This window comes from Podarcis cretensis (genome assembly GCF_951804945.1).
Source record: "Podarcis cretensis genome assembly, chromosome: 6".
NCBI classification, from domain to species: Eukaryota; Metazoa; Chordata; class Lepidosauria; order Squamata; family Lacertidae; genus Podarcis; species Podarcis cretensis.
This window is the reverse complement of record NC_137175.1, coordinates 49,638,053-49,650,310: the sequence shown is the minus strand read 5'-3', so window position 1 is coordinate 49,650,310 and position 12,258 is coordinate 49,638,053. Positions and strand designations below refer to the sequence as shown.

Sequence of the window (12,258 nt, the reverse complement as noted above, 5' to 3'; positions counted from 1 at the left end):
GCATAGGAAATTAAATCTAAACCATAGTAGTACAGAGATGCTGTTGGATCAGCTTCTGGGTTGTATGCTGTGTTCCCCGAAGCTCTGTAAGTTTTATTTTTCACATAGGGCACATATGAGGCAATGTGATTATAAAGACCCTAAATTTGTGTCCAGGAACTGCTTGTTACCATGATTTAGAGTGAAGGGGAAATTGGGAGAGACTGTTTCCTTTCTGGCACTGGATGGAAGACTACAAGACTGAATTATATTTCTAATTGCTTTTACAGCGTGTCTTCAATGATCTCAGTGGCTCAGTGACTCTATCCTGGATTGGTGACAGCACTGGGGTAAGTAATACAGATAGGTTGAATGGATTTTTAAATATTAATTTCCAAAGGAACAAAAGCACAACACGTGAAATAATAATTCCTCCAAGTGCATGACTCAGTACTCTCAATAATGGGAGTTTTACTTTAATCTTGCCACATGGAAAAGTAGGGTCGTTCCTGTTTGATGGGTCATGAATAATGATCCTCTTCAGATGTAGGTGTTGCAAGCCATTTGGGTTCTTCTTTTAGCTGTTACCTTCCTACTCATGGCCAAGGAAGAAGGGACACAGTGTAGGTGTTGTGTATATTGGGTGACTCACTCTGGATTTGGTAAGAAGTGTCTAACTGCCCATCCAGACTTGAGGTGAGAATTGCTTCAATACTGAAGTCTTCCCAAGGAGGAGGAGGAAGTACTCACCACCTCTTTCTTCACATCCGGCACAGAGAAATGCATCTCTCTTTGAAAGTGTAAGCAACAACCAATGTTCTAGGCACACTGAAGAATTGCACTATATAGATATTGTTTGTTTCTGCTTCCCATTTCTCCCTCTGCTGCATCCTGTTGCATGGCTGATACCAGGTGTCAGTTGAGGGAGAAGAAAGGCTAATAGAACTAATATCTCAGCTGAACTGCCAGAGTAGTCCAGTTGTCCATCTCTTAAAACTCACCCCTGCCTCCATTTTTTTTTAAAGTAAACTATTTATCAGCAAACCTCCTCTTCTGGTTAGAGTTTAGCTGTTTCTGCTTCTTGCCTAATGGCTAACAGTGCAATGCCAGTCATGGCTACTCAGAAGTATTTCCTATTGAATTCATTGGGGCTTAATTCCAGGTAAATGGGGTTAGAATGGCAGCCTTAGAGAAACACGATAAGAGCAAGATAAAATTGGATTCGGAATCCAATTTTATGACAATGTGTGATAATTCCAAAATGCAATAGGATGTGCCCTAACTTACCAGGTTTACTAGGCTGCTGATATACAAAGGGATTATGGTACAATTTTGGGCTAAAGTAACATCTTTTATTTTATATTGTTCTGTAGAGATTAGCAATTTTATATTGTTCTGAGAGATTAGCTATTAACTAAGAAACCTGTGTCAGGCCAATTATGTATACCAGGGATTAAGCGAGTTTTTCTCTCTTAGGGAAAAAACACCTTGACACTTCAAGCTAGGATGTCAAAGCATGGGTGACTTTGTTAAGAAGTAGCTTTTCTAAAATGTCATCAAACAGAATAAAAGAAGTTGCAAAGATAAGACATAGCATTAAAAAATATGCAAAATGAATTCTAGTGAATGTTGGTGTATTCAGCTGACCTTTATAAATCCTTCCACACAAGTTTATAATGTTTCTGAAACATTTTTTAAAAATGTGTTGTGATTTGTACTTGTGCTGAAATATGCATGACAGCAATCCAACATGCCAAAATAAACCCAATTAAAATCATAAACTTGTGTTAGCTCAGCCGTGTACCCCCAAATATGTACCTTAGTGGGATGTGATGGTTACCTGGCTTTTAGACAGTGTGCGTGCTGGCGGTTGTTCTCAGACTATTGTTGCTAACAGGTTTCTCTCTTTCCAGGTTATTCTTGTATTGACCACATTTCAGATACCTCTGGTAATCATGAGTTTTGGACAGTCTAAGCTCTACAGAAGGTGAGAGCATTGTGTTGTGAATGTCTATGAACTGAAATGCACATTGTATTGAAGCCAAGAGCTTGCTGCCAATTCTTATATATGAGGATTTGTGAGCAGCCTCACATTGCCTATGTACAGTGGTTAGGGACAGAGCTTCTAAACTAGTGATAGGTCACCCTCTTTACAAAGCCAGTGATGAATAGCAGGTTGAATAAGTGGGTAGTGTTGCATCCTGAGGTCTACCCTGTCTTGGGAGAGTCAAACTTTCTGACATGTAAAGAGGCACAAGCTGACCAAAAGCCCAGCAGCAATCATTGAGGGATTTGCTGGTTTAATAATAAGTCATATACTAAGTGGTGTATTCTTTGTCAGAGGCAGTTACCTTTGCCTTTTAAACAATGGATATGCTACTTTATTATCTAGCTTGCCTTAAGGGACTGTAAGTAAGCCATCCCCCTTCTGCCTGCCTGTTGGAAATCCTACAGGAGTAAGCTCCTTACTGACTGCTGCTACTGGTGTCAAGAAGCTTGAGAGGGTTTGAAAAGCTCACCTCTCTTATCTTTCCCCATGCTTCCTGCTGGGATGGAGCTTGTGTGAACCACAGTCCAAACTGCACTTTCTTTAGGTGTGGTTCCTTGCCAGACAGAAGCCAGACAGATCTTTCCTTCCTTGTTTCTTTGGTGCGGCTGAGCTTCTCTTTTTTAGCGGCTGGAGAAAATCAGTTGCACCACAGACAGCAAGTCTTAAGAGCAATTCCCTTTGGCTAGGAGTAGCATCTGCTAAGAGTGGTGTGCAGTGGTGGCACCCTTTTCCCCAGGCGCATTGGGAAAGGTAAAGGGCATCTGAAAGTTCAGGCACTCACCAAATTTTGCTGCCCATTTTGACAGCTGGAATAGGCAAACTACAAGAAAGAAGATTCCACCTAAACATTAGGAAGAATTTCCTGACAGTAAGAGCTGTTCGACAGTGGAATTTGCTGCCAAGGAGTGTGGTGGAGTCTGCTTCTTTGGAGGTCTTTAAGCAGAGGCTTGACAACCATATGTCAGGAGTGCTCTGATGGTGTTTCCTGCTTGGCAGGGGGTTGGAATCGATGGCCCTTGTGGTCTCTTCCAACTCTATGATTCTATGATTCTACAAGTGACCCTGCTTAAAAATGGCTCACATATGCAAAGTGTGACAAATTTAAAATGCCAGGTATCCTGAGAAAGAGAACTGGGAAAGACTCTAGCCTTTGTTATTAGTTTAGAAAAAGTTTAGGCACTCTTTGCCATGTGCAGTTCTCTAACTCGAGGCTTCTGAAAGTGTAGGGATAGCATGGCTGGGTAGAGTTAGTCTTGCAAGAGGCCAAGACTTCTTATGGGAGTCTTGGCTGGTTACATGTGGAACTCGTAGGGTTAGTTTGTACATTACGGCTACTATATAGAGCAAGGAGCTTTACACTGAACAAGTCCCTCCCTTGGAATATTTACCTGGCCCTGCCTTTGTTTTCTTGTGGATGCCAGGCGAAGTCCATCCTGCCCTCTTGGGTGTTCCCCAGCACATAGTTACTTTCACTAGTGTTTCCTCCTTTTAGACTGAATGCTCTTTTGTGGATTTTTAGTAACTGGCTGTCAATAAACAAGCAACTTTCTCTGCTGAGGGGCTTCCCTTTAATAAATGATCACCCTTGCACCTCCATTGATTCCCTGGCTTTGAAGCTGGAAGTGCTTTACGTCACTACCTCAGACGCGTTCCTGTTTAACTCTCTTACAAGTTGCCAGAGAGCTGTAAGCATGGGCAGTTAGCCCTGGGGAGATGGTTTACAAACCAAAGTTCAAGGAGGAAGTGCAGGTGTCCATTTTGAGGAGTTGTATTAAAACATTCAATATAAAGTGAGTAGGAAAAGTAATAGGTTACCTTAAAATACAGAGCATAAGCAGCAATGTTCTAGCTAATTAAAGACTGATTACCTTTTTCCAGCTTCAGCTAGTACGCTAGGTATGGCTGTTCTGGGACAGGGATAGCTTGGCCACAGTGGTGCATGATTTGGTAACCTCTGGACTGCACTATTGCAGTGCACTGCATGTGGGCCTACCCCAGAGGTTGGTTTGGAAATTGCAGCTAGTGCAGCCCAGCTTTTGGGCAGAACAGCTCTGCATCAGCATATTACAACAGTGCTGAAAGCCCTGTCCTAGCCACCAGTACATTTTTCAGCTAGGTACAAGATACTGTTTTTTAGTGTTGTTGTTGTTGTTTAGTTGTTTAGTCGTTTAGTCGTGTCCGACTCTTCGTGACCCCATGGACCAGAGAACGCCAGGCACTCCTGTCCTCCACTGCCCCCCGCAGCTTGGTCAGACTCATGCTGGTAACCTCGAAAACACTATCCAACCATCTCGTCCTCTGTCGCCCCCTTCTCCTTGTGCCCTCCATCTTTCCCAACATCAGGGTCTTCTCCAGGGAGTCTTCTCTTCTTATGAGGTGGCCAAAGTACTGGAGCCTCAGCTTCACAATCTGTCCTTCCAGTGAGCACTCAGGGCTGATTTCCTTCAGAATGGAGAGGTTTTTTAGTGTACATAGCCTTAAATGGCCTAGTACCAGGTTACTTTAAGAACTGCCTTGTACACCAGCCAGATCACTGTGATCATCTGAAGAAGCTGTCCTGCCTTTTTCACAGGTATCCTGTATTAGTTTTTACATGTTCAGATGTTGGTAGAGTTGCCATACATCTGGAATATCCCAGACATACCTGGAAGCAGGGTCCAGGCAGAAAATCCGGGGTATGGCAACCCATATCAGCATTGTTGTTTTTGCGATTTTCCCGAAGCTCAACAATTTTTGTGCCTAGATTTTTACTTTATGAAATAAGGCAAGCCCACAGTATGGTACTATGGTCCTGGTGTTTGGGTGAAAAATTCTTTAAAAATCTCAACAACTTTGCGAGTGTCAGAAACTTTACTACAAACATAGGCTCACCACATTATTGAAACAAAGGTTACGAGGGCTGTTAAGTGACCTCCACAGGGTGACCATAAAATGGTTTGGTTCCTTCTATCATTTTTTTGGTGTGTTCTAATGTTTTAAGAGGCCTCCAGACACAAATGGCTGCATCTGTAAAACTATCCTGTACCGAGGAGCTTTTACATTTACAATGTCTTTTTTTTTTTTTTTTGCACTGTAGTGAAGACTATGGGAAAACTTTCGTAGACATTACGGATCTCATTAACAACACTTTCATCCGGACAGAATTTGGAATGGCCATTGGACCAGAAAATTCAGGGAAGGTAGGATGTGGGCTTTGTTCCTATTTCTCCATCTGCTTAACAAGTTTACAGTGTTGCACAATATAGCCTAGTTGTCCATATCATATCTATGGAATACAGATTTCTGCCACAAAATCTCTACCTACCTACCTATCCACCCTACTCGCCACTGACTTGCTATATGAACTTGAGAAATAGCATCCTGCTTGATGCTTCCTGGTTGCATGTTGGAGCCATTACCTGCTTTTTCCAGTTTACCTGATTGTAGATTAAATCAAAATGTTACAGTACCTATGCAATCACACAGTGTTCTAGGAATGGCTGTGTGATTTTCACAAAGTCTTGTCTTCAGAGCAGCTCAGTTTCCTTGGCAGAAAATTCTGTAGTGTGCTGTACAAAGTTTGATCCTAAAGCAGGTTGCATAAGATATATTTCTAATAGTCAAATGATTGGTGGTGGTTTATAGGGTTTCTACTACTTTTTCTGGACTCATTAGTTTGCTGCCGAAACAGAAATAATGTTTACACCAACATTATTGGTTTTATTCAGGTCATCACTGTTTCCTTTGGTCTTTATGGGTTTGGTTTATTCCCACATGACTTCCAGATGGATGTGAGAAAAAATGTTACATCCTTTTAGATTGTATTAAAAAAATTAATGGAGTTCAGCTAAGCACTCATATCCTAGTGAAGCAGTCCCTTTGCACTAATTTGCACAGCAAATTTGCACAAGGCGCATAAGCACAAGAAGTTAGTGAGGAATTCTGTTCTCCCACACAGTTGGGATTTTTATTCTGGTTTCTGCCAACTTCAAAACTGCAATGTTTCAAATAGCTTCAGGTGACTTCTTTATTTGTGATAAACTAGAAGCACAGATATGTTGAGAAGGGACACTGATCTTTATTTTTCTGACTAGGTGATACTGACGGGGGACAGACCTAGACCATACCATACAGGAAGAATATTTCGATCATCTGATTTTGCTAAGAACTTCCAGTTGACAGATATTCCTTTCCATCCTTCAACTCAAATAATTTATCACCCTCAGAATTCTGATCTGTTGTTGGCCCTCAGTATTGAGGTAAGGATTTGGGAAGAATAGAGCTTTTGGTTCACTTATTCACTGGTAATTTAGGCACTGAATCTAGGCTCCAAGAAGCCATTTAGGGCTCCTCCAGACATCCTTTTTATTATGCATTCATGATGATTTGGACTTATGATGGTATTGGGGCTGTTATCCCTGATCCCACTTTCAATACTGTTTAAACCTGAAAAAGTTCTAGAGTGGGTACACTGCTTCATTTTCAGCTTATCCCATAATGTCCTGTTGAAATCCTTGTAACCTTTTATACCACAAATGTTTTGCTTTAGTTTTTGTCCTGCTTTTATGATACTGTAGTGCAAGAGTACTGCTCCAAACAGCAATAATGGTGTAATACTGGGGAAGCATTGCAGAACAACTAATAAAGTGGAAACAAAAAAAATTCCTTCCAGTAGCACCTTAAAGACCAACTAAGTTAGTTCTTGGTATGAGCTTTCGTGTGCATGCACACTTCTTCAGATACACGTGTATCTGAAGAAGTGTGCATGCACACGAAAGCTCATACCAAGAACTAACTTAGTTGGTCTTTAAGGTGCTACTGGAAGGAATTTTTTTTGTTTTGACTATGGCAGACCAACACGGCTACCTATCTGTAATAAAGTGGAATGATGGATGGCCCAGTATCAATCCACCACAATTATTGCATCAGTAACATGTTGCAGAATTCACCCACAAAAAAGCTCCAGTCTGGAGAGGCTTTTAATGTATATTTGAGTGGATGGGCAGGAGGGCTTGGCTCTTGTGTGACCCCTTGTGGTAATAATTGGCAGCGTCATAGTTTCTGTCTCATCAATACAGCAGTTGTACGGTTATACTTACTGCCCTAAGTGCTGTGTTACATAATGAAAGTGTGGGGTATATTTTAAATGAAACTCATTGCATTGGCTGCATGAAGCTCTTTTCTAACAGGACTATGAGATTCTGTATATAGGTGAATCAAGCTTATTTAAGAGATACAGTCTGACTCAGTGGCAGAACTGAAGTACGGAAGCCTCAGCTGGTCAAGAAACTGTGTCCAGACTGTTACTGCTTTCTGTTGTGTTCCTGGCCCCAATTCAAAGTGTTGATAATGAACTTTAAAGTCCTAAATGATCTGACACTAGGATGTTTAAAAGATTGTCCTCTCCCATATGAGCTTTCCTGTCCTTAAAATCTTTTATGGAGGTTCTCTTCCATGTCTCACCAACATCTGAATTGTTCTTGGCTGTACACAACTGAGCCTTCTCTGTGGGCTCACCAACACTTCAGTTACTCTCTCAATGGGAGTCATATCTTGACCCTTTTCTGATGGTGTTCCACTGCTGTGCAAAGATGTATTTTCCGGCAAAAAATTGGTCTACCAAATTGCTAATCTTATTCTCTGTGATATGTTAGATATGTTTTCTCTGCTGCCTCTTTTCTCTGCCTTACTGATTATTTTGCATTTTATTTTTTAATATGTTGGTTGGATTGTAAACCACCTTGAGCATTTTCAATGGAAATCTGGGCTAAAATATTTTTTAATGAATATTTTTAGCTCAGACTTGAAAATGCTAAGCAGATGATGAATAATCCTTTCTTAATGTTTACAGGGCAGCCTGTGGGTATCTAAGACCTTTGGTGAGAAATGGAAAGAAATACACAAAGATGTTTGCCTGGCCAAATGGTGAGCAGCTGAAAAACAAACATGTTCCCCAGGGAGAGTTAGTAGTTTAATGTTCTCTTGATTACACTAGAGCTGGCTGCTTGCAAAAACAGAAAGATAACTCTCTTTGGGGTGAAATTCTCTTGGTCCCTAATAGCCCTTCTTGTGGTCATGTTTGTATTGTGTGCTTTTTTGGAAAAGTTGCTGTAATGCCTTCGCATACACTGATGTTTGCAGTACTTGAACACTTTGCATATGCAGGAAGAGCTCTATATAAAGGGGCAACTTGGTAGCTGTGTGTTAAATTTTCCAGCTTTGGATCATTTTCGCCTTCAGGGTACCAGGGCTGTTTGGAGAGTAGATCCAATAGCTTGGCAGTAGAGCACCTGCCTTCTGTATAGAGGGTCCCAGATTTCATCCCTGACTTTTCCAGTTAAGTGGCTCTCTGTTGCCAGTTGTTGAATTAGCTAGCTTCTTTGCTCTCAGGATTTTGTTCTCAGTGTTCTTCCCCTTGACTTTTTCCAGGGGCTCTGGCATGACCATTTTCTTCACCACATTCCTGAATGGCTCTTGTAGTAAGTATTCCCAAGTACAACAAGTAATAATGATACATGTTAGTTTTTAACAACTCACCTGTGGACAGTCCATTTCTGAAGATGGCTTCAAGTGCTGGTTCTCACCCTTTTTAAGCAGTTTGGGAACACAATGTGTAACGGACACCTTCTCTCACTGAGCATGCTTAAATAACACAATCTTCACCAGAGGCCCTAATCTAACCTGGATGGCTTTAATCAGTTATTTTTACTGATTCTTCTGATGGTGTTGCTCAAATTTTGGGTTATGTTGGGTTATGTTGAGTTTTATTTTGTATTTTGATACTGTGCTTTATTATTATTATGAGCCATCCTTGGAGTTCTGCTAAACCGAAGAGCAGCATACCTATGTGTTAAACAAGATCAGCACTGTGCAGGCTAGCCAGAACCTCAAATGGACCTAGCATGGCCCTGCTTTAAAGAATAAGGCCTTTGAAGCTGTTTTTTTTTCATTTGCTCTACAGCACTTTCACACATTACTCACATGAAAAGGGCACCACATGTTGAAGCAGTTGCAGAGTCCAGCCCCTAAGGCCTACCCCCTGCATGTTTGACCACAGATGCCTGCAAAAGAGTAGCCTATGCAATTAGACATTTTTTTTTTTGCTGCAAGTTTCCAGGCTCATTGACATTTCAGGGACATTGAGGGGGGGAGTTAGGGATGGGAAACTACAGGCTTATGGGGCAGTGGTGTGGCCTTGCAACCCCTTCAATGGATGAAATCTCTTTGCTGTGTGTATTTCATGAAGAGGGCTTCTCTATCTCTCTAATCGGGACAATGTTCATATACTTCCTCTTTCACAAGAAGCTGATCTTGGGTTACTTGAGCTGAAAAGGACCAAAGACTTTGGGAAGACATTCAAGACTATAGGAAGCAAAATCTACTCCTTTGGTCTTGGAGGACGCTTCCTCTTTGCATCTGTGATGACAGAAAAGGTAGGAAATTCACTGTTCTCTTTTTCTATTTCCATAGGCCCCAGGAGTTTAGTTTACAGTGGGTCCCACCCAGGGGCGCCGACTTATAAAAAATATTGGGGGGGCCCATACCGGGGTCCTGCCCCGGGAAGTTTTCTAAATTTTAGATGAAAATTAGTGAGTTTTAAAGTTTTTTAAAAGTATTTTAGAGTCATATGATCAACATTAGAACCCCGAAAACTCAACTCTTTATAACTCCACACTCCGGGAAACTCGACAAGCCTGAAACACTTTTTGGCTTTGAAAAAAGAAACAAAACATAAACACGCACGGTATTTTCGTAAAAAGCTAATTTAATTTACAGTAACAATTATGCTTATAGACTATTACAGAGCAGTGAATATATAGCTCTGAAAAGACTGAAATGATATTTAAATAAATCCTAAACTATCATTAAAAGAATAAAACATAAAATATTGCTGTCGCACAGTAATAGCACTTTGATTAATAAGTGAAATAGCTAATTTAAGCTTACTTTGAATAAGGCTGAGGGTTCATTAAATAAAAATAATATCTCAAAGTTAATGCTTTAATACAGTTAATAAAGTTAAAACAGTATGCATAATACTATATGTAAATACTGTAATACTGTATGTAAATAACGGGCTTTAATTGGGTCTTACACCCTAAAAATATTTAAGTATTTGAAAATAACTAATACAGTACTATAGTAATATAGAAATACAGTACTAAACTAGTACTAATATTTCGAAACTGAAAATTTAACATTCTGTATGTATTTAATTCTCTATTTTATAAAGATTTTTAATATCTGACAGTGAGTTTGGAGTAGCCCAATGCAAAGATCCTGAGGATCCATGTGGATCCGTGCTTTGTAACCACGTTTTTGCACCACTGTGACCCTAGGCAACAGTGGGTGCGTGATTTTTTTGGTGCAAGATGTAGCCATGGAGATGCTATGTGATCTGATGGTGAATTTGGGGTGACCCAATGCAAAAATCCTGAGGATCCATGGGGATCCGTGCTTTGTCACCACGTTTTACATGGGGAGGGAAGGAAAAACACAGAAGGGACAAGAAGCACAAGAGGGGTGTGCGGAGAAGCAGCTGGCTAAGAATGCAGGGGAGGAGTTTAACGGGGTGGGGGGGAGGAAAGGAAGGCAAAAGTCCCCCCCCCCCCAAGCCAGCCCTCTCTCTCTCTCTCCCACCTGCATGTTTTTCGGCTGCCTGCGAGTCCCTAGAGCATGGAGAGGAGGAGGTGGTGGGCTGGAGCCTGCACGCAGTGTGACTAGGAAAGAATTAGAAGAAAGGACTCGATCCTTTCCTTAACCCTCTGCTTGCCAGGAGGGCAGGGGATTACCTGCTCTTTGTTGAGTTTGAGCAAACGCAGCAACAGAAGCGGGTGGGCAGTAAGACCCTGAGGCAGAATGCAGGAAAGCAGCAGCTTTCCGCCTTCCCTCCGCCCGCCCTCCCGATCTTATTTTTGCCTGATTTTTGCCTATTTTTGCCCCTGCGCTCCGGCGAGTCAGCTCCAGGGACCACACATTCGCTCAATAACACGCACAGACATTTCCCCTTACTTTTTAGGAGAAAAAATCTGCGTGTTATAGAGCGAAATTTACGGTAATAATTTTCTTAAATTATTGGGGGGGCAGAGCCCCCCCAAACGAATTTTTGAGGGGGCTCGGGCCCCCTCAGGCCCCATGGAGTCAGCGCCTATGGTCCCACCCCTCTATGATAGAAAGCAAAGGAACCAGTGTTTGAAGAATGTTGATGTATATTAGTTCATTTTTAATGCAAGTGGCTTTTTCTAGTCTGAGGGCCATTTTCATCCTTGGCCAACCCTCCAGCTGTAGAAGTGGCCAGAAGTGGCTGACTGATCAGGCATCCAGGCCAAGGTTTAGCACCACTGATTTTTCAGTTTAATCAGCCCTGTCAGCAGAAACCCTGTGCAAGAACTTCTACTTGCGCAATGGAGCTTCCCTCCCTCAACTCCTGTGCCCCCCAAAATTTGCTTGGTGGGATGTCAGGATAAACCCTCAAACAGTGCAGAAATGGCAACCTGGAATGCCTGTACAGATGGAACGACTGGAAGAGCTTGATGTTAAATTCCACTCAGTGATTTCACTCCTTAATAAAGATAACAGTTCACTATGCAGTGAGGAAGTGCCCCTACAGCTCCCATCCCAATATATAGTATCAGGTCGATAAATAAGCGAGTTATTGAAGGGGATTACTTATTTAGTATACTATCAAGACTACGTAGTGTGAATTTCTGGTATCCGTCAGGAATAACCTCCTATATAAACACCAATAGTATGTAGGATGTGGTAGTAATTCAACAACACTATCATTGCCTTCACTAGGGCAATACAAGACGAATCCATGTGTCATTGGATCATGGAGAAACCTGGAACATGGCACAACTTCCTTCAGTTGGACAAGAGCAGTTTTACTCTATCTTGGCAGCTAATGATGACATGGTATTCATGCATGTAGATGAGCCTGGAGGTGAGAGAAGGGAGTTTGGTGTGGTGTATACTTAAAAATCGTAAAAAGTTCTGAATTTCAACATGCATTTGATGTGGGTTGCAAAACTTCGTATGGTTCATGAAGAGAACCAGCTCTTAAAATGTGAAGATGAACTGTATAGCATATAGGCACCTAAGGTTAATCCTTGAAATAACATATATGCACTCATAATGATAAAGCATTTGAATCATACACTTGGTGAAGAGACTGCCAGATCATCCCTTAGGGAAGGACAGTTGTAGCTGCGTCCACACACTTGAGACCCCGCTGTTCTCACTCTTATTCT

At 41.5% G+C, this 12,258-nt stretch overlaps 1 protein-coding gene across 2 annotated transcripts in view; it reads left to right on the top strand.

Annotated features, from left to right (window-relative positions):
- The window catches only part of SORT1 (sortilin 1), a 52,670-nt gene that overhangs the window by 25,320 nt on the left and 15,092 nt on the right, over positions 1-12,258 (top strand). Inside the window, exons 2-9 of one of the 2 annotated variants that reach the window (XM_079980285.1) lie at positions 270-329; positions 1,893-1,966; positions 5,106-5,208; positions 6,103-6,267; positions 7,860-7,933; positions 8,438-8,487; positions 9,314-9,441; positions 11,807-11,951. In XM_079980285.1, coding sequence (XP_079836411.1) covers positions 270-329; positions 1,893-1,966; positions 5,106-5,208; positions 6,103-6,267; positions 7,860-7,933; positions 8,438-8,487; positions 9,314-9,441; positions 11,807-11,951 — 799 coding nt within the window. Of the gene's footprint in view, positions 1-269; positions 330-1,892; positions 1,967-5,105; positions 5,209-6,102; positions 6,268-7,859; positions 7,934-8,437; positions 8,488-9,310; positions 9,442-11,806; positions 11,952-12,258 lie in introns of both variants that reach the window. The other variant, XM_079980284.1, reaches the window with a different exon arrangement.